We start from the raw sequence: 22897 nt of genomic DNA, 5'->3' as shown, positions 1-22897 counted from the left end.
AACCTGGTCCCCTCCACCCTGGCAGGGCCGCCCTGGCAGATCCTCTCACGGCCCCACTCGTGGGGGGTTGTTTCCTCATCCAACACCCTGGGCTCCTGACGCCCACCTCTCAGTGTGGTTGTACAATGAGCTATGTTAAATGCTTGTTCAGGGCCTGGAGCATGGCCGGTGCTCAATGTATGTTCCTTCCTCCCTGGCCCAGGCAGAACGTGAGCAAGGATAAAATAGGAAGGCATAGATGCCTGCTGGCTTGGTCTCTGGGGACCCAGAGTGCCCCCGGGGGCCTGGCAGGTGCCAGGAGTGAAGGAGGTTGTCCTGGGAAAATCCCGCCCTCCCGCAAAGAAACTGCCTTCCCCGTCTCATTAATGTTACCAACCTGAAGAAAAGTTCTTTTTTAAAGGGAAATGCAGAATTCTTTTAATTTGTTGGCATAATTTTATATTTCTAGAAGATCCTAAAGGGAAAAAAAAACTTAAAGAGCAGCTGGAGCTTAGAAAGACTGGTAGTATTGTTACCACCAGCAATATCAGAACACATAATTGCACCAGAAACAGTAAATGCAGTTCAAATGCCCATCCCTTGGTCATAAGAGAGGGAGCCTTCGACACTGGGTATTTGACTGGGTTGTGCACAAGACCCTTGAAGGCGTTGCGTAATTTTCAAGGTCAAGTTCAAATCCCTTGGTAACATAACACACACATACACGTACAGCCTGCTCTGCCTCAACCCACCAGGTCTTTGCCTTCGCCCCAATCTCCTCGGCCAAGCTCCCCACCCTTCCTTCAAGGCCCGGACTCCTGAAGATGCCCCATGCCAGGACATGGCCCCCCAGCTATGTCCCCAGGCTCCCTCCAGCATTGACTGCTCTAAATCCTCGCTGTTGCTTTACTGGTCCATCTTGCCCACTAGACTATTAGCTCTGTGGGAGCAGGGATGAAGCGAGATGAATAGTCCCTCTCCGTTTAACCCTAGTATCAGAAAAAGCATCAGCCCATAATGAAGTGCAAATCACAATGGGTCATGGGGTGGGGGGGTGCATCGGGGATTGGTAGGAATAGAGGCAAAGCAGAGAACACATCCGCCCCTAAACCTGTCCGGCCAAGGTGGCAGCCATCTCAGGTCCTGCCAGGCAGTCTGAGTTTTCAAAGGAAGCTAGAAGTCAAGACTTCTATGTGAAATTTCCCCAGTTCCTAAATGTGGCAACCAGTTCTATTTTTTTTAAACCACAAACGCTAGAAAACAGCTTTTTCTATACCTTGGCTGCTTCCCAGCTGTAACCTCTGATCGAGGAAGAAAAAGACTCGAGAACCAAAACAGCACACAGATGTGATTCCAAAATAGAGATTTATTTATTAAGAATTATTTAGTTTCTGCATAAAAATCACCAATTGTTCCTCACTGGGTTTTTAACACACATCAGTTCTTTGGGGGATCCTCTGTTCACCCCCAACACTTCCAAAAATACAGCTCTTTTTAGCGCCAGGAAGGACAGGTAAGGCAGCGAGGCGTTCCCGTGGCCTCCCGGAGAGAGAACACACAGGGCAGGTGGTTTCTTAGGCTGGAAAAGCTGTCCCTGAAGAAAGTAATTATGCAGAAGAATGCAAATTCCGTCATCTCTGGTCAATTATTTGTACCTGATAACTTTAAAATAAAGTCCCCTTGGTCACAGTCATCAAAGGCTTGCTGGTTGTTTTCAGCTATAAAAACCTGTCTGGAAAAAAGACAGTAGGAAAGAGCAGGTCCAGGAGGACAGTGGTCGGGGCCGGCACTGCGGCCATGTGAGAACACTCACCAGTCAGCTTACAAATGCACGGCAGGGGCCTTGCGCAAGTCAAATCCAACTCTGCATGGTCCTTAAAACACCCCAACATCATCGTGCCAGTTCCTCGTTTTTAAAGTGAGGGGTACAGTATGACAGGACCCCCGCAAAGTCATGTACCACATGGGGGGGACACAAAAAAACCCTAGGACTTGATTCATTAGCAACGTTAATCGATTTTTACCACACTGAAATGAAGGTACAGTCAGTCTGTGCTGTTGTGAAATTCAAAGGTGATTCAGAAGTAGGATCGTTATTTATTGCTCCCTTAGTTTAGACCCCAAAATGACTTTTACCAAGCCAAGGCCCTCCCCTGCAGACCCCAGCCAGGCTCTGGGCCGTGGAGGGGGACACAGGCCGGGGGCAGCCCGCCAGCTGGATTCACAGCGATTCTGGTTTGTCTGTTTCTGCGCGTGGCCGCGTGCGCAGCGGCGGTGGCCCGGGGTGCCCGCCACTGGGCACGCCTACACCTTGTAGTTGAGCTCGGCGTTCATCTTGGTGTACATCTCGTAGATGACGTCGATGGTGGCTGTGTAGTTGACCAGGAAGAGGCGGACCTTCTCCAGGCACTCCTCCTCTGTCACATTCTGTCCCTTGGAGAGCGCTTTCAGGAAGTCGGACTTGTAGGGTGCTGCATACAGCGCGGCCTTGAGACGGGCGAGAGGAGAGATGGCGGTGTCAGGGGGACTCGGCCCACCAGGCCAGGCATGGCGGGGCTCTGGGAGGGGCCTTCCCCAGGGGCCCTGCTGGGCAGGGGTCTAAGCTATTCGTGGCATTGGAAGGGAAAGGAAAAGGCAAAGGGCGATGTGTATTCCCTTCTATACCTCCGTGAGGGACAGCAGGAAGAACTCCAGCTTTAGGGACAAACAGACCTGGGTTCAAATTCCAGCTTGTGCCGCCGACTAGCTGTGAGCCTTGAGCAAGTTACTTAGCCTCTCTGAGCTCGGTTTCCTCATCTGTAAAATGGGCATGATCATGGCAGCCATCTAACTGGGTGGCTCTTGTGAGGATTAAGAAGGTTGTACAAAGGGTTCAGCACAGTGCCTGGCACACAGTAGGTGCTCAGGACAGCACCAGGCACACAGTAGATGCTCAGCACAGTGCCCAGTACACAGGAGGTGCTCAGGACAACACCAGGCATACAGTAGGAGCTCAGGACAGCACCAGGCACACAGGAGGTGCTCAGCGCAGCACCTGGCACCCAGGAGGTGCTTGGCATGGCTGAACCCCTCCCCTCTGGGTCAGCCTGCTCTGGAGAAGGTAAACTGCTTCTTTGGAAAACCCACTTTCTGAGCAGGCGAGAGGACCAGTAAATCCGTGGCCTCTTTTGTCCTTTAGGAGGTGACACTTGCCTAAATTTCAGAGCTTTCCTGACACTTGGAAAAGTGCAGAGAGTCAGAAAATTAGAGAATCTCAGAGCCAGAAGGATAAGATGCAACCAGTTAGAAAGGCTATGAGTTTGATGGGGTGAGGGAATGACAAATAATAATATTGTCATTATGAAAAGAAATAGAAACAGTTTCGATATGCTGAGTGTACACCATGTGCCAAGCATGTGATGCTGACTGACTCATTTCACTTCCGCCATGACCCTCCGAGGCAGGGCCTGCTTTATACACATTTGAAAGAGACATGAAAATACTGAGGCTCAGGGTCGTAAAATCCCAGCTCCCATATTCCTCCTGTGTGACCTTGAGCAAGAGAACCTCTCTGAGCACCAGTTTCTTCATCTGTGAAGTGGGGGTAAGGATAGTGCCCACCCCTGGTGCACTGGTAAAGGTGACACCCATGGGCAGCCCGCCCTGGGCCCGCCACAGGGGACATGCCGCTCTTACAGAGGTGGCGGTTGCACAGCCCCTGGGGGCGGGAAGGGAGGGAGGTTCCCACCAGGATGGGCCCTGTCCCCAGCCCTGCCAGGGCAGATGGCCCAGAGGCGCCCATATCACCCACCGGGTGACTGGCTCCTCCTGCCCATGGCCTGTCCCGTGTGGGAAAGAGGAACCCCGGTTCCCACGGGAGTGAGGCAGGGCGGGCGGCGGGAGCTGCAGGAGGAGGGGCCACGACAGGCTGGGCGAGACCAGGAGGCCGCGGGAGGCGGGGTGGCCAGTGACTGCGTGTGGGGCACCCTGAGGGCCTCTGAACATCTCCCAAGTGGGCCTCAGCCCGGCACCCGGAGGGCCCCTCGGGTAACAAGGCTGGTGCTGAAGCCTGTTTCCAGGAACAGTGGCCAACGTCACCCCAACACAAGCCACCGAGAGCCCCATGGACCAGTTTCCTTTCAGCAGAAGCCCCCTTCCCCTCCCTGCCCAGGGTGAGGGTCTAGGCTGAATCTCATGGGCCAATCACGTCAGCCCACCTTCCCCCTGAGGTCCTCAGAGCCTCGGCCAGGGTTTCTCCCACGTCCCCCCACCCCCACCCGGTTAGTCCTCCCAGGACGAGGCACCTCAACAGGAGAATCTAGCATGGCGCCCCCCGTGGCCACCGATGGGGCTGGGCACGTGCTCGTGGGAGGGCCGCTCAGTGCACCCGCCTCCCCCTCATGGACAGGGGAGCCCTTCCTGAGCCCAGGGGACAAACGCAGGCTCCGAGGGGCCACTGCTAAGGAGTGGCAGAGCAGGGAACGGACCCCACAAGCTAGCGAGCCCCTGCGGGCTCACCTGGAAGATCTTCTGCACAATCCAGCCGTGGTACTTCTTGAGGGCCATCTCGTAGGCCTTGGTGGCGTTGACGCGGATGAGGTTGGGGTGGTTCTCGTCCCGCTCGCCGTCACAGATGCTCTGGAGGAAGACCTGGATGAAGCGGAGGCCTCTGCATCCCAGAGAGGAGACAGAAGGCTCTTCAGGACACTGGCCGCTCCTGCCTGTGGACCGGCCAGCACCCGCTGCGCGTGGCAAACCCCAACCCCTCTAAGCACCTACTGTGAGCCAGGAATATGTACACACAAAAGGGGGTGCTCATTCATTCCCCAAATTCTCTCTTTACACCCGGCTTCCATGACAGGTGACCCCTGGCTCAAGAGAGCATCTCCCAAGCTCCTTGTCTACGCTGAGCCTGGTGGCGGCCCCTGAGCATGGTCCTACTGGCACATAGGGTCCGGGCCCACCTGCTCGCTTCCTCGTGGAGCTGCAGACATGCCAGGCCTCTTCTGCCCTCCTGCCCCTGTAGGCCTAGTCTATCTGGGACCCTCCCTGACCTCTCTGCTCCAGGCTCTGATCCCCAGCCTGACACCCTGCCCAGACTGCGAGGCCCTAGGAGGGCCTGTGCCCCATCCGACATGGCACCCGACTCGGCCGGCACCACAAACAGCACACAGCAGGCGCTCAGGATGTGCTCCACTTGCTGGCATCTGCCTGCAACTGCCCTCCCAGCGGCCTGGCTCTGCCCACGTCTGACGTGGCCGGGACGCTCTAACTGATCCACATGTCTTCATCTGCTTTGCCCCCCGGGGAGAGCCGCGCGTCCTGCGGTGGACAGGCTGGGGCACGCCTCACTGCGCGTGTGGGCCTAGGACTCTGCCTGACAGCCAGAGGTGGGCAGCTCGGTGGGCGACTCCCGAAACACACCGAGGGGTGTTCATGATGGGCTACCTACCCCGATGCCCACACGGCCACGCCCTCTCTGTTCCACTACACCTAAGAAGTGCATGTGTGGGGGAGCGAGGGGGTTGGTTTGCGGTGGGGGCACGGACAGGGAGGGGCACCCCTCCTGGCTCCAGGCCCTGGACAGGCCACGCTGGGACACCCGAGGGGCAGGGAGTGGGTCCCTGGCTTCAGGGTGGCTGCCGGGGGCTACAGCGTTTGCACAGCTAAAGGAGAGGCTGGCAGGGAGCGGTGCGAGCTAAGCAAGAAAGTGCCTGGCCTCTCTCAGCCTCAGTGGCCTCATCTGCGAGACGGGAACAGCTAACCGTGGGTTCAAGTTTTTGCTCTGAGGGCAGCACATGTGGTGGCTACAAGCGCTGTCAACTCTGGGGTAAGATCGTGTGGGCGCAAACCCCTCATCAGGGGACCCTGCTTCCAGCCTACGGGATGATTATGTGCACGTTAAAAAGAGTTCCTTCCCCTCGCGATGCTGTATTTCTGTCAACAAGCTGCCATAGCTTACAAATCTACCATGTGCATGATGTGACCAGCCCTAGACAGGACATTTCTGGGCAGTGCACAACCTGCAGAGCCACACTCAGCCACTTGGTCCCAGGTCTGCCCCGTGACCCGGGCACATGATTTGGCCTCCAGAAGCCCCCGTAGCCTCCTCTGTGAGACAGGGATCACACCACACCCAACTCACAGCACATGAAATGCAAGTTTATAAAGAGCTCAGCACAGCCCTGGCCGGGTATCTCAGTGGGTTAGAGCGTTGTCCGACACACCAAGGTTGCATGTTCAACATCCAGTCAGGGCACATACAAGAAGCAAACAATGAATCATGAGTAAGTGGAACAGCCCTGGTTAGTGTGGCTCAGTGGATTGAGCGTCAGCCTGAGAACCGAAAGGTTGCTGGTTTGATTCCCAGTCAGGGCATATGCCTGGGTTGCAGGCCAGGTCCCCAGTTAGGGGTGTGTAAGAAGCAATTGATTGGTTTCTCTCCCTTTTCTTTCTCCCTCCTTTCCCCTCTCTCTGAAAATAAATAAATAAAATCTTTTTGTAAAGCGGAGGGTGGTTTAAATAAATAAGTGGAACAACAGATTGGCATCTCTCTCTCTCTCTGTAAAACATCAATTAAAAAAAAAAAAGGAGCTGAGCACCACGCCCGGAGTGTGTACCAGCTTGCTATGCCACCCACCGGTCCGGGACAAGGAAGTGTTGCCATGTCGGCGGAAGGGGGGGGGGGCCCGAGGCCCCAGGGGCACTTTTTCTCAGCCACTAACTAGCACAGGTAAGAAGGGCACCTCTGTCAAAGAAGGCAGGCGACCTTCCCTCCCCAGCGGAGCAGACCTGGCGGGGCCATGGCAGGGACAGATGTCCCCCTTGGCAGTGCAGGCCCGGGGCCGACAGCCACACACACCCTGCCGCCCAAGCCCATCACCTTTTCAGCCACATCAGCGCCAGCGTGGCCCCCACTTTGGGCCACTCTGCCCCATACATCTCCTTCTCCACCTCCAGGATGTTCTGCAGGGTCCGGAACTTGGCCGGGTCGGTGTCATACACGGCTTTGATTTTCTGAAACGGAGCACATGGGGTTTCTCATTGGAAAGGCTGTCCCCGGAGACAAGCGGCTGGCACGAGGGTCGGGGAGCGCTCCGCCAGGGCCTCCCTCTCCTCCTGCAGCACCAGCCCAGGGCTGGTTGTAACAATGGCTACCAGGACCGGGCACAGGTATCGTGCACCTCCCATGAGCGGGGACTGCAAGGTGCTCTGCGAGCCCTGACGTCGCTCTGTCAAGATCCCCATTTGCAGGTGAGGAAACTGGGACTCAGAATGGGGCCGCGATGCGCCCAAAGTGCCACAGGTGGGACCAGTCTGCGCCGGGTACGGGAACGGGCCCCCGAGCGGGCTGGCCCTAGGCCCACACTCCCCAGCCACCGCTGACAGCGCCTCAGGCCCCAAGCATCTGAAGCTTTGCCTGTGTGGATCAGTGGAAATGTGCTCTTAGGGTTCAAAGACTCCCAGAAAGAAGGTGCCTGAGCAGAGCCGGGCAGCTTGGGTCTGAACCCCACCTATGCCACTTCCTTGCTGTGTGACCTCAGGCGAATCCTTCAACCTCTCTGAGCCCCCTCATGTGTAACGTGGTGATGCCAACAGAACCAGCTCAAAGGCTGCTGTTGGGATGAAGAAACGTGATAATGCAGCGCAGCCCAGGCCCAGGCTGGGCAAGAGGATCCTCAGGGGAAGAGAGGTTCAGGGGCTAGGGACGGCGCCAGAACTCCCAGGACCAAGGGAGAGGGTGCTGGGCCCTGCGCCACAGCCTTCAGAGTTTAGTTATTTGGTGTGGTGGATACAAGAACCAGGAGGCTCCTTCTCTGGCCAACCCTCAGACTGTGGCCCCGGTCAGGCTGCGACCAGGTGGCATGACCACACACCAGGACTGAGAGCCTCAAGCCCCGTTTTCTGTGGCTCCTCACCATCCCTCAGTCTGGGGAGCTCACGGCAGGGGGCCGGGTCCTGGCGGCTCGGGGCGGGTTTAGATGCCTGACGCAGTACCAGGGTTGCTGCTGCCGGGCCAGGTACGTACCGTGATGTTGCCACTTATGTCCGCCTTGATGGGTGTAAACACCGGGGACCCCAGGCAATCTGGGGAGAAAGTGAGAAGAGAGGTTCAGGTTCCCAACAAGGGCCATGAGGCCTGCGGACAGGAGGGGGTGGCGCTTGATGTGTTTAGGCAAAGGCAGAGCTGCTTATAGGTGTGAAAAATGTTCCTGGACAGGGAAATTTGGTGTGCTGGGCTCCAGGAGAGACCCGTGTCTTACTGCAGGACTCGCCAGAGCCTTTAAAATGCAGCTGGAACAACCCTGGGGAGCGGCAGACTCTTCTGTGCACAGCGCCCTCCGCGCTAGAACAGAGCTGCCCCATAGAGCTCACTGTGACGACAGAAGCACTCTGTGCTCAGTGCAGGCCACGTGGGGCCACTGAGCACTTGGAATGTGGTGAGCGAGGTGGAGGAACTGAATCTGTAATTTTATTTAACTCTCATTCATTTGAATTTAAATAGCCACATGGGGCCAGTGGCTACCATATTGGACTGCACAGCTGCGTAATATCTTGCAGAACTAATGGTCTGAAAACCCATCTTGGCCAACAAGGCGGATCGCTGCGAATTAACCAGCTGGCCAGGAGGCAGACTGAGGAATCACAGGAGGTGGGAGAAGAGGGGCCAGATTTATTCAAGAGGACCTTCTCATTCACCAGCTTATACATTATATGGAAGAAATGAACTGACGACCCCAAGGCTCCATGGTCCTGAGGCTGTGCATAAAAGCCTAAGAGAACAGACCAGCAATGGCATCGGTCACTTAACAGAGCGTGAGGTTGGCCTCGACACCCCACTCTGCACGTACTGGTCACGTGGGCCTGGGTGAGTATCCCTTCATTCCCCGAGCATCAACTTTCCCATCTAGCAAATGGGACAACGGAACCGATCACAGAGGTGCTACAAGGATGACTTAAAACAGTCCACTCGCAGGACACACATTTGTTCATCTTTGGAATCAGAATGCTGTTCTTCGTTGATGGCATTTTTCATTTCTTTTATAAAAAAAATTTTAAGTTGATTTTTAGAGAGAGAGGAAAGCAGAGGAGGGGGAAGAGAGACAGAAAGAAAAGAGAGAATTTGTTGTTCCACTTATTTATGTTTTCATTGGTTAACTTTTTTTAAAATTCTAACCATGGACATTTTTTCACCACTGTAAGAGAAAGAGGAAAGAAGAGAAAGGAACATCGATTGGTTGTCTCCCATTCACGTTGGGACTGGGAATTGAACCTGTAACCCTTGGATTACGGAACGCCACTCCATTATTGGTTGATTCTTGTAAGTGCCCTGACTGGGGAACGAACCCACAATCTTGGTGTATTGGGACTACACTCTAACCACCTGAGCTGCCTGGTCAGAGCCAAATCTTTATTTCTTGGCAGCTCATAAAACTACACAGCATCTTAAAATAGGTGTCACCTTTGAGTTAATGAAACGTAGGCCTAGAAACTGGCCGTGCCTGGAACTCGAGGCTCCACATGAAATGCGAGCAGCCTGTGACCTGCCTCTGCTCCTTTCCCTCCTTGGTGACCCTCCTGACTCCCAGGGGCCAGAGACATCCCACGGGTCCGAGCTCCTTGCTAAGGTCTCGGCACAGAGGCACCATACAGGGAACGGCCAGCCCTCTCCTGAGCAGGCTCGACGTGGGCTTTGCCCTCAGAGCCCGAACACACAGCCCCTACTTACTGTCCTCACTGCTGAGTCCAGAGCTCAGGGGACAGAGATGCCCAAGCAGGCACAGTGGGTACCAAACCCGCAGGAGGAAGACGCCAGTGCCAACTTTCTCTTGCCCGCAGGCCAGGCAGGGGCCCCAGTGTGCATGTCAACTGACCATATGGGAGTCGAGGATGTGGGGCGGGACATCTACAGGCAGAATTCCATCCAAGGTGACCCAGCACACCTGGCCGGCCATCTGGAACATTCTAATCACAGCTAAGAAAAGAGGTATACTGGAGAAACAGCATTAGACGTTATAAAAACAAACAAACCCATAACTGAATGGAAAGAAGGTGGGCCAGGGACAGCCTAGGCTTGACTCCTGGCCCGACCACCCCCCGGCTGAGCAAGTCTCTGGCCTGTGTGCCTCAGTCTCCCCCCATGGCAAAAGGGGCAGCAACAGTACTTATCTCATAGCCTTGTACGAATGAAAAAGGGTGCATTGAATCCATTTAGCAGAACGCCCAGGGCGTGCATACTCAATAAATGAACTTTGATCATTTTTGTGACCTCATATTACGACTAGGGTCAGGCTCCATGGTCCAGCAAATGTCACCCAGGTGTCACCACGCTGTGCATGGAAGCTTCCAGGTCCCCGAGTTTCCACTGAGAGGGAACACACTTGCTCACTCCCCTGACACCTCTACTCCCCTCCTGAGGCCCCCTGTCGGGACCAGAGCTCCCAGCACAGAATCTTCAGGCTGAGCAGGGAGCCCGCTCCCCTCAGCAACAGGGAGCAAACCTCCCTCCATGAGGCCTCCCCAGGACGGCCACGAGGAGCGGCCTGAGGTGCTGGGCTAGCGGCGGCCTGAGCCATCCAATCCCAGTGCCCTGGCCTCCTGGACGGGTGTGCTGAGCGCATTCATGAGGTAACTATTCCCACTGCTGAGTCCTGCCTGATGTGTCCCTGGCCCCTTCGTGCATAGGCCTGCCTTGAGGGGTCATGCAATCTGCTGGCCCTGGAATGTATTCTCTCCCGGGACACTTACTACTGGCTCCCCCAAAGGACAGCGCACTCTAGACGTCAACAGTGATGCAGGAAGCCTGGCTCTCCTTCCCAGCGGCTGTCTCCTTCTCGTGACTGCGCGGCCAGGGGCTGCCAGTTCCTACCTCACAGAGGCCAGACAGGCTATGTGGGGGACTGGCCAATCCTTCCAAAGGGGCGGCTGCTCATAGTCCCAGCTGATGGCTTTCCAACCTCGGCTTTCAAAAAAGTGCAGTGTCCTTAGACATGAGGTGGACTAATGGGTGGCTATAGGCATGTATAGGTGCAGTAAGACAGTAATGGTAGAATCCAGGCAGCAGGTATATGTATATTCACTGCAAATTTTTTTCAACTTTGTTGTATGTTGAAATTTTTCACTTGAAATGTCAGAAACCATATCAGGATTTTTTTTTTTTTCCTGCTCATAAAAGTCATACTTCTGCCCTGGCTGCTGTGGCTTAGTTGGTTGGAGCACTGTCCCGTAACTCAAAGGTTGCAGGTTCAGTTCCTGGTCAGGGCACATATATGACACAACCAACTGATGTTTCTCTCTCTCTTCCTCTCTCTCTAAAAGCAATGAAGAAATGTTCTGGGGTGAAGATTTTTTAAAAAGCCAGACGTCTTTCTTCTACTTTTTCCCCAAGCCCACTCTGGCGTTACAGCGATTGTAGTTACAAATGTAACTCTTTGTTTTCCATCCATGTGTCCCATAGACTTGAGCTGTGAGAGGACAGGGACCGGGTAGCCTCAGCCCCCTGCTGTGTCCCCGACGGGTGCTTGCTGTATAGTGCTTACCCCAGTGGGACCCCCGCGGCACACGCGTGAACGAGCTGTAGAAATGTGAACCTAGAGGCGCACCTCCTGCCAGGCAGCTGCTCTGTCCGCTTTCTCACAGTGGGGCTGACCCAGTGCGCTGCTTCTAACCACCTTGCAATCAAGACGGCAGGGGCCGTGGGAAGGGGCTTGGACCTCAGCTTCCCTGTGTGTGAGCGAGAACACCCGCAGGACTCCCTGAGGGATGCTGTGAGGGGACAGACGTCCGGCGTGCGCTGCGGGTGCTCAGAGCTCTGGCTGTGGTGACTACTGCCAGCGGCTGGTTTTCAAGCACAGCCTCCCAACGGAGAAGATATGGACAGAGCCAGGGCTTGCAAACAGCCTGCCTTCAACTGAGCACGGCTGGTTCCATAGCTTTTCCCCATGATTCAGGTCACTCAACATGCATTTTTGAGATGCAGAAAAATGTTGCTTGGTTTTCTTGGCTCTGCAAACAGCTCTTCTGTAGTTCTGAGAGGCCCTGCCCTGGTGGCGGGGAGAAAGCCTTTTTGTTTTTTGTTTTCCTGACAGTGCGCTACATGGGTCATGAGGCCACCGTGGTCAGCAGGAGCTGGCCCGACAGCAGATTTTACTATTGTGTCGTCACCACCATACACGGACGGAGCTTCTGCTCAACTGTGGGGCAGAGCTGTGCGGACGAAAGCCTACTTGTGGAGCTGGGAGTAGAGCAGAAGCAGAGAGGGGGACGGAGGGGAGAAGGGCCCTGGAGCTCACCTCCGTGCGGCACCCAGAGGAAGTCACCAGCAGGAAGGGCGCCTCTCCGTACACATACACGCGCACACTGAAGGCAGTTCGGGAGTGCATGTTAACGGGCCCCTTGGGCTTAGAGGAGAAGCAGCGTAGTGCTCCAGAGCCAGCTGGGCCTGGGTTCGGGCCAACTCTGATGTGGCTCTGGACAAGGGACCTAACTGTACCGGGCTCAGTCCCTTACTTCCCACAGCCCAGAGGGCCTGTGCAAACAGGTGTTCTGGGGGCAGCTAGGCTGACGCCCGTTTCAACATGACTGCCGAAGCGACTGGTCTTATGTTTGTCTTTGGTGCAGTCCAAGGCCACCAGGCTGAGAAAAGCCAAGTGACTTGCCCAGAGCCACATAGCGAGGGCCAGGCACACAGACAGAGCCGAGGTTAGTTCGGCCGCCCCCTTGCCTTCCTTTCCAGAATGTTTCCATCTGCTTGTGCGAATTCAGTAGTAACAAGGAAAACCAGAGGATGACTTTAATCCCCAAGCACATGGTGGCCTCTCTAATAGTTTAAACTGAAGGTGGCCCTTGCTCCCGACAGAACGTGACACGTCTCTAGTCTCTAGCCGACCATCCTTCCTTTCCTTTCCCACAGGGCGTAGCCCTGCCCCAATATTACCTTTCTTGTTTTACCAGTTTTACGGTTTCCCCAAACCTGTTTTTTTATTGTCAGCAAAACAGGCTCTTTAAACTGCCACCCAGAGCATGCCAGCGGCGGGAGGGGGCGGCAGGGAGCGGGGAGGGGGCTTGGCCTTGGATGGTTTTCCAGCTCCTCATCTTACCTCCAGGAAGATGTCTCAGAAACAAAGTAAAAACAGAAAACAAAAGGAAAGTCAGATATGATTCTACCATCTTCGTAGAATAAACTCTAATAGGCACAGATTCTAAACGCGGTTAAGCCCTGGTTATTTGGCACATGTGACAAATGGCCACTTCTGTTTAGTATGGAAGGTTTTTCTAAGTGTGCTACTCAACCCAGAAGGCATAAGATCAATAAACCTGATTACAAAACCTAGAAACCTTCTATACGTGGAAGTCCCATCACCAATCAAAGCCAAACGAGAAACTGATGCGGGGGTGGGGGGTTGATCTGTGTAACAAACATCACCAACTAAAATCCATCATCCCTAATATGTAAAGAACTCAAAAATCAATAAGAAAAAAACAACCTTCTAGAAAAATGGGCAATGCACAGAGAAATGTAGACACTTAATCACAATACTAGAAAGAAAATAAACTTAAGACAGACATATTTTCCATCTACCAAATTTCACGACTGCGCCGCCCTCCTCTAGTACCACCTTCTGGAGGGAACGCACCAGACGGCACAAACCCGTCCCTGCGTTCATACAGCAAGCCGTTTGCGCTTTTCTAAACAGGGCCACCATTGAAGACATGAATTACAGTAAAGCTGGGACCCTGTGGTGTCACAGGCCCCCCTCAGCCCTTCGCTAAATGGCTTTACGTGGCATGTTTTCAGGTTTTTAGTACAGCTTTATGTAATTTTTTAAAAACTCCTCGATGGTTGACAGTCACTTCCTCCTGCTGTTTCTGCTACATTCGTGGAAAACAAATGGCCCAGTGTCAGCGTCCCTTGCAAAATAAGAGGCGACAGGCACCAAGCAAGCACCCTGTGCACGACCTCTGTGACAATTCTGGCTGGACAAGGGACACCCAGGACTTCCTGCCTGGACCTCTGCCAGAGCTTGGGTTGGCGAGGTTGCCCAGGGCACAGGCTCCCTAACCGGCCGTCGCCACAGGCTGCACAGAGCCAAGCACTTCCTCGCTATCTGGCCTCCACACAGTTGGAAAGCATCGGCCGTTGTGCGCGGGGCCAGACCGCAGCACACGTCCAGAAATTCCACGTGCGCTGCCCCTCAACGCCCGCCTCTGCAGACAACCATCTCCTGTGGCAGGCGACATGCCCGACATTGGGCAACGAACGAGGTGACCGAATCGCCCGCCCTCGCTCTTCATCTCGAGGATAATTTTCATTCTAGAACAAAAAGCATTCTGTTTTTAAGAGGCACGGCTTCACTTCCAGGGCAGGAACACCTAACCCGACCCTACATGCTCATTTCAAACAGGAAGGCCAGGCTGCCTGAGCCTCACGCTAGGAGCCTGGTTTGGGGAGGTTCCAATTCAAATTCCTTTTTCCTTCAATAGCTGGATAATAAGGTTCCATTATCAAACACACACGGGCAGGTTACCTTTACAGTCCTGGGTTACAGGGTTCATGATGGGAGGTGCTCAAATTACGGCTGATGGAGATGAATCATTTACTAATTTGTGGGTCTGTGGGGGTGCTGGGCCTGTGTGCGTGCATCGCGGCCCCGTTTGCAAAAAGGCTTATTTTGGAGGTTAAGACCCCTGAGAAGGCCCACCTTCCTAAAACCAATTCCTCCTCCAGATTCTCCCATCCAAGGGGGAAAAGCTGTTCACAAAACAATCCAGTGTTGCTTTTAAAAATCGCGCCGGGACAGGTCGACTCTCTTTGTCCAAAAGTGGCCTTGAATTGGGAATGCCCTGGGACGGTCGTTTCTCTCACTTGCGGTGGCCTGGGAGACACTGACCTCTCGGAACCCAGTTTCCTCATTTGTAGAAAGAGGCTAAAAAGGGGCTCCACCTCACAGACTGTGAGGATTAAGTGAGGCTGTATAATTAGAGGGCTCAGCGGTTTCTGGCACCGTGTCAATGCCGGTAAAAAAGAAGGTATTCTTTATGCTTATCATTAGTATTATAGCATCATTTTCATCTTTTTCAATAAGCGAAGCTTTTCTTTGGAGAGGTAATCTACAAGAGGATGACCCAGTGATTAAGAAATCAAAGGGGAAAAGAGAGGAAGGGAAGGAAGAGAGGTAGGGAGAGAAAGTGGTATCGACCAATTGATTGATACGAGTAAAATTAGCAGGAATCCTCTGGTCATAAAATAATGACTTCAAATGTATTTCAGACTATTTAAAAAAGAGAGAGATCTCAGAAGGGATTGGAGCAATAAACTTAGGAAAACAGCAACGGAGATAATGAATTATTTCTCAATACGGGGAAGCATGAGTTGGCTGCATAACCGCAGGGGTAGAAAGCAGGTTTTTATAGGACCCTGGAGAGGACTGATGTGCTATAATGACTTGTAAAAGCTTGGATACAGTTAACACTAAAAAAAAACCACCAAAAACCCTGATACAAGTAACACTGGAAGAATGTAACAAAAGGAGTTAACAGCCACTCAGGCCATTTTTAAACTGAAACACTGAAACCCAAGACTGGAGCCCAACACTTCCATTCTAATAAGCTCCTTGAAATAAGCACGTCATACCAGGCGGGCACCTGCTATCGCGTCCCCTCCCCGTTTCCTGTCTTGGAAGAAGGCTTCCAAAATCTTTTGAGTGTGCTGGCCTCCCCGATCACAGGGTCACTTTCTAGTTGTGTGACCTGGTCAGATCCCTCCACCACTCTGAACCTCAGTTTCTTCTTCTATAGAACGGTGTCAATTCCTTCCCATTCATAAGACCTTTATAAGAATCGGAAATGTGATATCAACTGGTTCGATGCTTGACACGTGGGAACCACTCAAAACAAGAGATTACGCAGGCTATGATGCGGGTCGTACGTATTTTACAAAGCCCTTCGTCACGTACTCATTCCATTCCATTTCAGTTCATCACTGGCTGGGCCCCTACACTCTGCCTGGCTTCTGCCTTTAAGGGATTCACATGGGGGGCACTCTGCGTCCAAGCAGCCCTATGCAGTGGATGTCTTAGGGATGAGGAACGGAGGGAGGCAAGGGGCTAGATGAGGTAGCAAGTGACTGAGTGGGCACTTGGGTCTTTCCCCTCCTGCTTCTCCATCTCTTCCTCCCAGGAGCAGAGGCCAGACCTCAGCCCCTGACCTCAGGACGAGATTTTTTCCAGCACAGAGGATCAAGAGGATCCAATTCCCATCACTGGGGGATGGAGCAGGCAGGCGCCCTTGGTCTGTACTCTTGCACAGACCTTTGGATACTATAAACAGGGGCACTGGAGCAGGTCTCAGGCTTCAGCAGCCGGGCAGCTCAGCTGGCAGTTGGTCATTAAGCCCCAGAGTCAACTTCTTGGAAGATCCTTCTTTCCCAAGGGCTGTGTGGCAGGAGGGGAGTCTCTAAAGGCCTGAGGCCACTCGACCTCCTCCACAAGCCCTCCTGGGAGGCCTGGTTTCTGGGTTTACAGAAGGCTCAGGGGAGGGCAGAACTCACGTGAGGACACACCACTTTGGCACCAAGACCCAGGGCTCCAGCTCAGGCTGCCTGGCTTCATGCCAACGCCCCACTGTTTCCCCGTTCACCTATGGTGTTCCCAGCACAGACTGCAGCGGACAACAGACCCAGGTTCAAGGCGACTTCTTCCCACTGAGACGTCAAAACAGACGACTCATGGGCTGTCGCACAGCCAGCCAGGCGAACGTGACGGGGACCAGTAGCAGCCCTCGCTCAGCTGTCCCTCAGATCTCGCTCAGGCCAGGGGAGGTCTGAGGGTGACACAGCCGCGCGGCTTCAGGTGCAGGCTAAGGGATCCTCATTCACTACGTGCAAATGTACCTCCAAGAGATGACAGGAGTCTGCAGGCAGTTTCAAAACTGCAGAATTCATTGCAGAAAGTGTGCATTTGGCTTCTTCGCCCCACAGGACACGGTTTCTCCCTCCTAGAAGCATCCCTCCCAGGAACATAGTCTATGGCCGAGTCCTACAGACTCCGGCTCCCAACACCTACCCAAAATGATACCTGACCTGCTATAGAAGGAGGGTTAATACAGTTTCTTGTTTCTCTTCCTTACGATATTCTATACAAAATAAAAAAATAAACATGTATTTATATAAACCAAAAAACAAAACCACTGCCCAGATGTAACAGTGGCCCCACGCCCTGGAAAATGCTTGTTGCGACAGAGGAAATAGCTTTTCCTGAGGACAGGGAGCTTCCTGCTCACAGACCACAGGGTGCTGCTGGGGCTAGTTCCCAGGTGGTTAACTCGATGTCCCAATTGGAAGAAACACTGACCTACCTGTTTGGGGCCCACCCACAGGCGACTTCCACACCCCAGTTATTCACATTTGCATTCAAATAAGCAGGAGTTAGGGGCCCAGCTCGGCAGGCCCATTACGAAGCACACGCCCCAGAGGAAACCTGCGCATCCAGTCCGGGCCCCCTCACGCCGCACAAGGTGTCGCGGGGCCAAGGCCAGTCTTAGGCTGCAGGCAGGCTGGCTCCACCGGGATCCCCTCCTCTACAGGAGCCAGGGCAGTGGGTGGCACGAGGGAGAAGGCGCTCCTACGGAGGCCCGAGGCCTGAGTTCTAGCCTGGCTCTGCGGTCCCGCACTGGCTGTGTGACCCTGGGCAAGTCACTAACCTCTCTGGGCTCTTGGCTGTAAAACAGGAAGGTAATTCTGCGCTTCTGGGCTGCTGTTGGACCCCCAAAAGAGCAAGCACCGAACTGACGTGATGGAAAACCACTCTGTGGGGGGTTATTCTAGGAGTAACTGAGTGCCAGGCGCCTGTAAGGCCCAATTCAAGGGGCATCCATTCAATTAAGCTAAAAGGCCCCCAGAATTCCGAGCGTAGGAACTGAGAGGTGAAAAGCACTGCCTTCAGCTCCTGCATCTTTGGTTTCCCCCCTGAACAGAGAGAGCAAACAGGTGTCAGCTTGTGTGACTCTTGCTGACCAGGAGGGGCTGTGTTCAGACACCGAGGCTGTGTCTCGGCTCAGAGGGGCAAACGGTGTCATGACTGACTAAAAATGTCTGCCATAGGCACAGGCTATGAGTTATGTGTTGTGCTTGGGTCATGTATTGTAATTTAGAAAGAAAGAGAAAAGTAAAACACTTTTAGAAAGAACTCAGAAAAAATGGGAATGGCACCCACAGCCTTCACCTGGCAAACTGGCACTGAAACAACCAAGTCTCAGAATGCGACAGGTTCCGTGGGAGTCGGGAAAGACTTTCTGGGCGAGGTGACAGCTAAGCCGATTCCTTAGGGAGGAGGGGAACCCAGCCAGGCAAAAGAAAGGTGGGGAGACGGGGTGCGCCGGGCAGGAAGGCTGGCACAGGGAGGCCTCCAGACTCAGCGAAGGCCTGGCACCACTTGCAGGGCACCAGAAAGGCTGCAACGCAGATTTTACGGTGGGGTAATAGGGAGCCACAGATGCTTCTAGGCAGAGAGTGACAAGATGAAATGGCACCTAAGTCTCTCCCTCCCTCTCTCCCTCTCCTCTGCCCTCCAGTTAATGCTCTAGAACAGCTGGAAAATTGACCTAAAAGATGAGACCTCATGGAAGTCAGCTGCAAGCTGATCAGTAGGAGATGAGATCCGATTACAGGGTCAAGGTGGAGAGAGAGGATGGACAGAAAGCTGGCCTCTAAGTGGACACAGTAAAATGTGCACGACCTGAGCAGTTCAGGCTGGAGATACGGAGGCAGGGCGAGCCCAAGGTGTGGGTGCTCTATGTCACATCCGACCTGCGCCCAAAGAGCCAGTAACCAACATCCAGCCCACCTAACTCTACCACAAACCACACCAGTGAAGCTTTAAGAAATGTGGTTGCTCTAGCAATTTCCCTTCTAGAAATTAGAAATAATATAAGAAGTGTGCAAATAAATAAATACAAGGATGTTCGCTGTAGTATTATTTACTAGAGAGAAAAAAAGAGAGAGAAGCAGCATGAAAGTCCAACAGCAGGGGACTGGTTAAATGAATTACGGCCATATTCAAGGGATGGAATTCTAAGCAGCCCTGGAAAGAAATGATACTATGCAAAGATGATCATGCTGTATTGTTAGGTGGAAAAAGCAGCTTACACACCCTCCCGTGAAGCCTGATAAAAATGAGTCTGGAAAGAAAACACTCTAAAATATCAGCAGAGGTTTTCTGTTTAAAAAGCCCGATCTTGCCCTGGCCGGCGTGGCTCAGTTGGCTGGGTGAAGTCCTGCAAAGTCAAAAGCTGCTGGTTTGATTCCCAGCCAGGGACATGCCTGGGTTACAGGTTCAAACTCCGGAGCATGTGAAAGGCAATTGATCGATGTTTCTCTTTCCCACTCCCTTCCCCTTTCTCTAAAAATAAATAAATAAAATCTTTAAAGAAAAAAAAAAAAAGCCCGACCTAAAAAGGCTGCGAGAGGATTAAGTGAACTGATCCACCTAGAATACTTAGTACATAGTGAGTGCTCAAAAAATGACAGCAAGCTTTCTATTTGTCATTTCTTCTTGCTCATTTTTCTGTCAAGAAGAGATCTGCCGAGCAAAAGTAAATACTTTTTTAAAACACAGCTTTCAGCCCATTGCCCTATTTATACAGAGAGCAGCGGTTCTCACCCAGGGGTGACTTTTGTCTCCTTACAAGTATTTTTCATTGTCCCAACTTGGAGAGAAGAGGTACCACTGGCATCTAGGAGAGGCCAGAGATCCTGCTAAACTCCTTACAAAGCACCGGACAGCCCCACCGCAAAGAACGATCCAGTCCCAGAGGTCAGCAGTGCCCCAGCGCGGAAACAGTGACTGGGAGGGGACTGTTGCTTCGATGCCTGTCAGGCTTCTTGCATCCATTACCCCAGAGCGCCTCCGTTCAAGGGACGCACTCGCCACCCAGGTCATCCAGGTGGCCAGCCACACACAAGGTCTAGACAAAGGCCCTGTGGTAGCGCCGACGGAGGGTCTCATTTGACCCCTGGGTCCCAGAGATGCTCCCGTCCTCTTAAAACTTAAACTCTCAGGAGACTCTCTCCCCCAAGAAGAGCATAATGGTTCAAAATGGGTTACCACCCTTTTTTTTAGAGTGCTAAGAATTATCCTCTGTGGGCCAACCCACTGAGGCTTCTGTATAAAGGGCGCTTCTATCCACAGATGGGACGGTGCACGGCACGTGACTTGCAGCAGAGACAAGGGTCCTTTGAGACCAGGGAAGGGGAGGAGGGGGTGCTCTTCAGCCCTGGCACCAGATCACTGCTGGCTCCAGCTGCCACCATTCCCTTTCCTCTAAAACCAGCCAGATAATCGCATCACACGAAGGTACCCTGGCCCACCATTTAATTGATGGGTAACCTTGCAGAAAACAAGGGAAGAAAAGGCCACAGAGCTTAACTCAAGGTCTATCCACTTGGCACTGCTCACATTTGGAGCTGCCTCGCTTCTCTATGGTGGGACTGTCCTGTGCATCGCAGGGTGCTTTGCACCATCCCTGGACTCTACCCCCAAATGCCAGTAGAATCCCATTGCATCCTTACCCCCTGCCCTTAGTTGGGAACCACTAGCTTAAACAGATTCTGGATCCTTGTCCTGGGCATGCTGGCTGTCCTGCAAATGTTCACAGAACCAAAGAGGGAGAGAAACTGACACAAAAATGAACAACTCCCTAACGCTAAAGCCAGTCAGCTCCCAAACCTTCGCCTGGAGATTCAGCGCTATCACAACACTGTGATACCAAGAGTAAGGATGTTTTATACATTTAACAAGTCCCCACTGAGCACTTATTATGTGTCACACACTGTTCTGGTACTGGGGATGCAGCAGTGGACAAAAGCAAACAAGATCCTGTTCTCAGGTTGCTTACGCTGGTCTGAGAATCATACAAACCAGGCAATTGTACTCATTCAAACATTCATTAATCATCTCCTCTATGAAGGAACCAACGCTGGATCCAGGAACTTAAATAATAACACCGCCACCCGCCCCAGCTAAGATCTATTTGGCACGAAGGCCACACGCCTTTAGCCACACTACTTCACTCACTCCTTACAGCTAGCCCTGGAGCTCAGCATCCCCATTTCACAGATGGGGACGCTGAGGCCCGAGAGGCGGAGGATGGCACTCCAGGTAACCAAACCACCCGAGAGCTCACGGCGCTGCAGGAACGACCGCCCACCATAAGCGCTGATTGCCCCCCTAGGGATAAAGTGAGTGACTGCCTTAGGGGCCAAATCCCTTCAGTCCAAGTCAATGTTAAGGTTCTGCCCATTTGTAGGTTTCAGCTGGACTCTGCCCTGGGGACTGGTATCATCCTGCAAGGCCACCAAGTGAACCCACATGACAGGGCACAGGGCAAGTCCATGTGGAAGAGAAGAAAGCAGAGGCTCAGGTTGCATCCTGTACGCAGGATCCAAAAGGCAAAGGGCTGGGGCGGATGCTCCTGTCTTCTATTTCCCATTTTCCATCCAGGGCCTGGGTTGGGCTGAGGGAGGGGAGGAAGGAGGGTCTGAAATTGGCTCCGGGGTGGCCTTGCCAATGCTCCTAAGACCTTCCTGGACATGACAATTGGGGGACGGGCCTTCTTTTACAGCCCCTGCCAAGCACCCTGTGTCTGACATCACCCCAAAGAGCAGCCCCCCCCGCCCCCGCCCCGTCCTGACTTCTGCTCTAAATGGAGGAACAGTTTAGGGAGTTTCCCCCTAGAAAGAGGCCCTAGAGTTCTGTGACTCACTTTCAAAACTCCCTCCTCACCCTGCCAGGTTTCCTGCGTTTGGAGTGAGTGAGTGAGTGCGTGAGTGCGTGCGTGTGTGTGTGTGTGTGTGTGTGTGTTGGGGGGGGAATCTTTGGGGGGGGGCACTCTGGGGGAAGAGTCCACAGGTCCCATGCAGGAGATGCTGGGAGAATTTAAGGAAAAGACAGCATTATGAATGGGAGGATTCATTTCACAGGGCGCGAGTTGAGAGCCATCCTAAAAGGGGGCGGCAGGGAATGAGGAGGTGAGGATACAGGGATTCGAGGGAGAAGCGGCGCGATGCATTCCGGGGGGCGGAGGGCTGGAGCCCCGGGAACCCAGGGGAGGGGAGGATGGGAGTCCCTGGTGGATACGGGGGAATGTGAGGTGTCTGGGGAGAGGGAGGGTTGGGGGTGTCTGGGAAGGGGTGGAGGATGTGACCAGCTGAGGAGGGAGGATTTGTGAGCAGTCCGGAATAGGGAGAATTTGGGGTGCATGGAGAAAAAAGGGGTCTTAGGTGCCGGAAAAATAGGACTTGAGAAGTTTAGGGCAGGGATGATTTGGGGATACTCGGGAGCAGGAGGATGCGGGCGCGTCTGGGGGCGCTCGGGGCAGGGCTGCGGGCCGGCTCCCCCCTTCACCCCGGCTCACCGAAGAAGGGCGGCAGGTGGGACACCGCCTCGAGGAAGGGCCCGGTCTCGATCTGCTTGTCCGCAGGCAGCGGCTTCAGCAGGTGCTCGGCCAGCAGCGCCATTTCGGGGTCGAGGCCCGCGGTGATGCCCCAGCCGGCGCCGCGGGCGTCCACGCCGCCCCCCCGGTCGCCGCCGTCAGCGCCGGGGCCGTCACTGGCGGGGCCGTCACTGCTGCCCGCTGCAGACTCTGGGGACGCCAGCGTCACCACTTCCGCTCGCGCCGCGCTCGCGTAGCCGAGCGCTCAGCGCCGCCCGCCGGCCGAGCGTCTAAGGGGCCCGCCGCACTGCCCGCCCCTGCCCGCCCGCGCCCAATCCTTGCCAGCCGTCGTGCCCGCCTGCCCAATCTGTGCCCGTCGCCGCGGACCTCCGCACCGCCATTGGTCGGGGGGCGGGACTTGTCAGTCCCTGCGCAGAAGCGCGCGAAATCGCGGTTCCAGCTGCGCCCAGGTGAGCCGCTGCCAGGTGAGCCGCTCCCAGGTGTGTTTCCT

General features: G+C 54.0%; 1 protein-coding gene across 1 annotated transcript; it reads right to left on the bottom strand.

Moving 5' to 3' along the window:
• Positions 1–1342: 1342 nt before the first annotated feature.
• On the bottom strand, positions 1343–22610 carry GLTP (glycolipid transfer protein). Its single transcript, XM_054594316.1, has 5 exons — positions 22369–22610; positions 7988–8046; positions 6842–6975; positions 4477–4627; positions 1343–2466 (listed from the first exon to the last, which is right to left on the bottom strand). The coding sequence occupies exons 1-5, from the start codon at positions 22469–22471 to the stop codon at positions 2284–2286; spliced, it is 630 nt and encodes a 209-aa protein (XP_054450291.1). The 5' UTR covers positions 22472–22610; the 3' UTR covers positions 1343–2283.
• Between the last annotated feature and the right edge of the window lie 287 nt (positions 22611–22897).

Source organism: Pteronotus mesoamericanus, unplaced genomic scaffold (assembly GCF_021234165.1).
Source record: "Pteronotus mesoamericanus isolate MK-2021 breed Mesoamerican mustached bat unplaced genomic scaffold, CSHL_Meso_final scaffold_507, whole genome shotgun sequence".
NCBI lineage: Eukaryota > Metazoa > Chordata > Mammalia > Chiroptera > Mormoopidae > Pteronotus > Pteronotus mesoamericanus.
The sequence above is the reverse complement of the archived record's forward strand: the minus strand, read 5'-3'. Positions and strand labels throughout refer to the sequence as shown.

What these genes read in the sequence shown, in the direction of transcription:
- GLTP (XM_054594316.1), bottom strand. Translation starts at nt 22,471, where the DNA reads ATGGCGCTGCTGGCCGAGCACCTGCTGAAGCCGCTGCCTGCGGACAAG. An exon ending in ACATAAGTGGCAACATCACG is followed by an intron (nt 6,976 to 7,987) that starts GTACGTACCTGG and finishes GCTCCGTTTCAG; the next exon opens with AAAATCAAAGCCGTGTATGA. An exon ending in GCGCTGATGTGGCTGAAAAG is followed by an intron (nt 4,628 to 6,841) that starts GTGATGGGCTTG and finishes TCTGGGATGCAG; the next exon opens with AGGCCTCCGCTTCATCCAGG.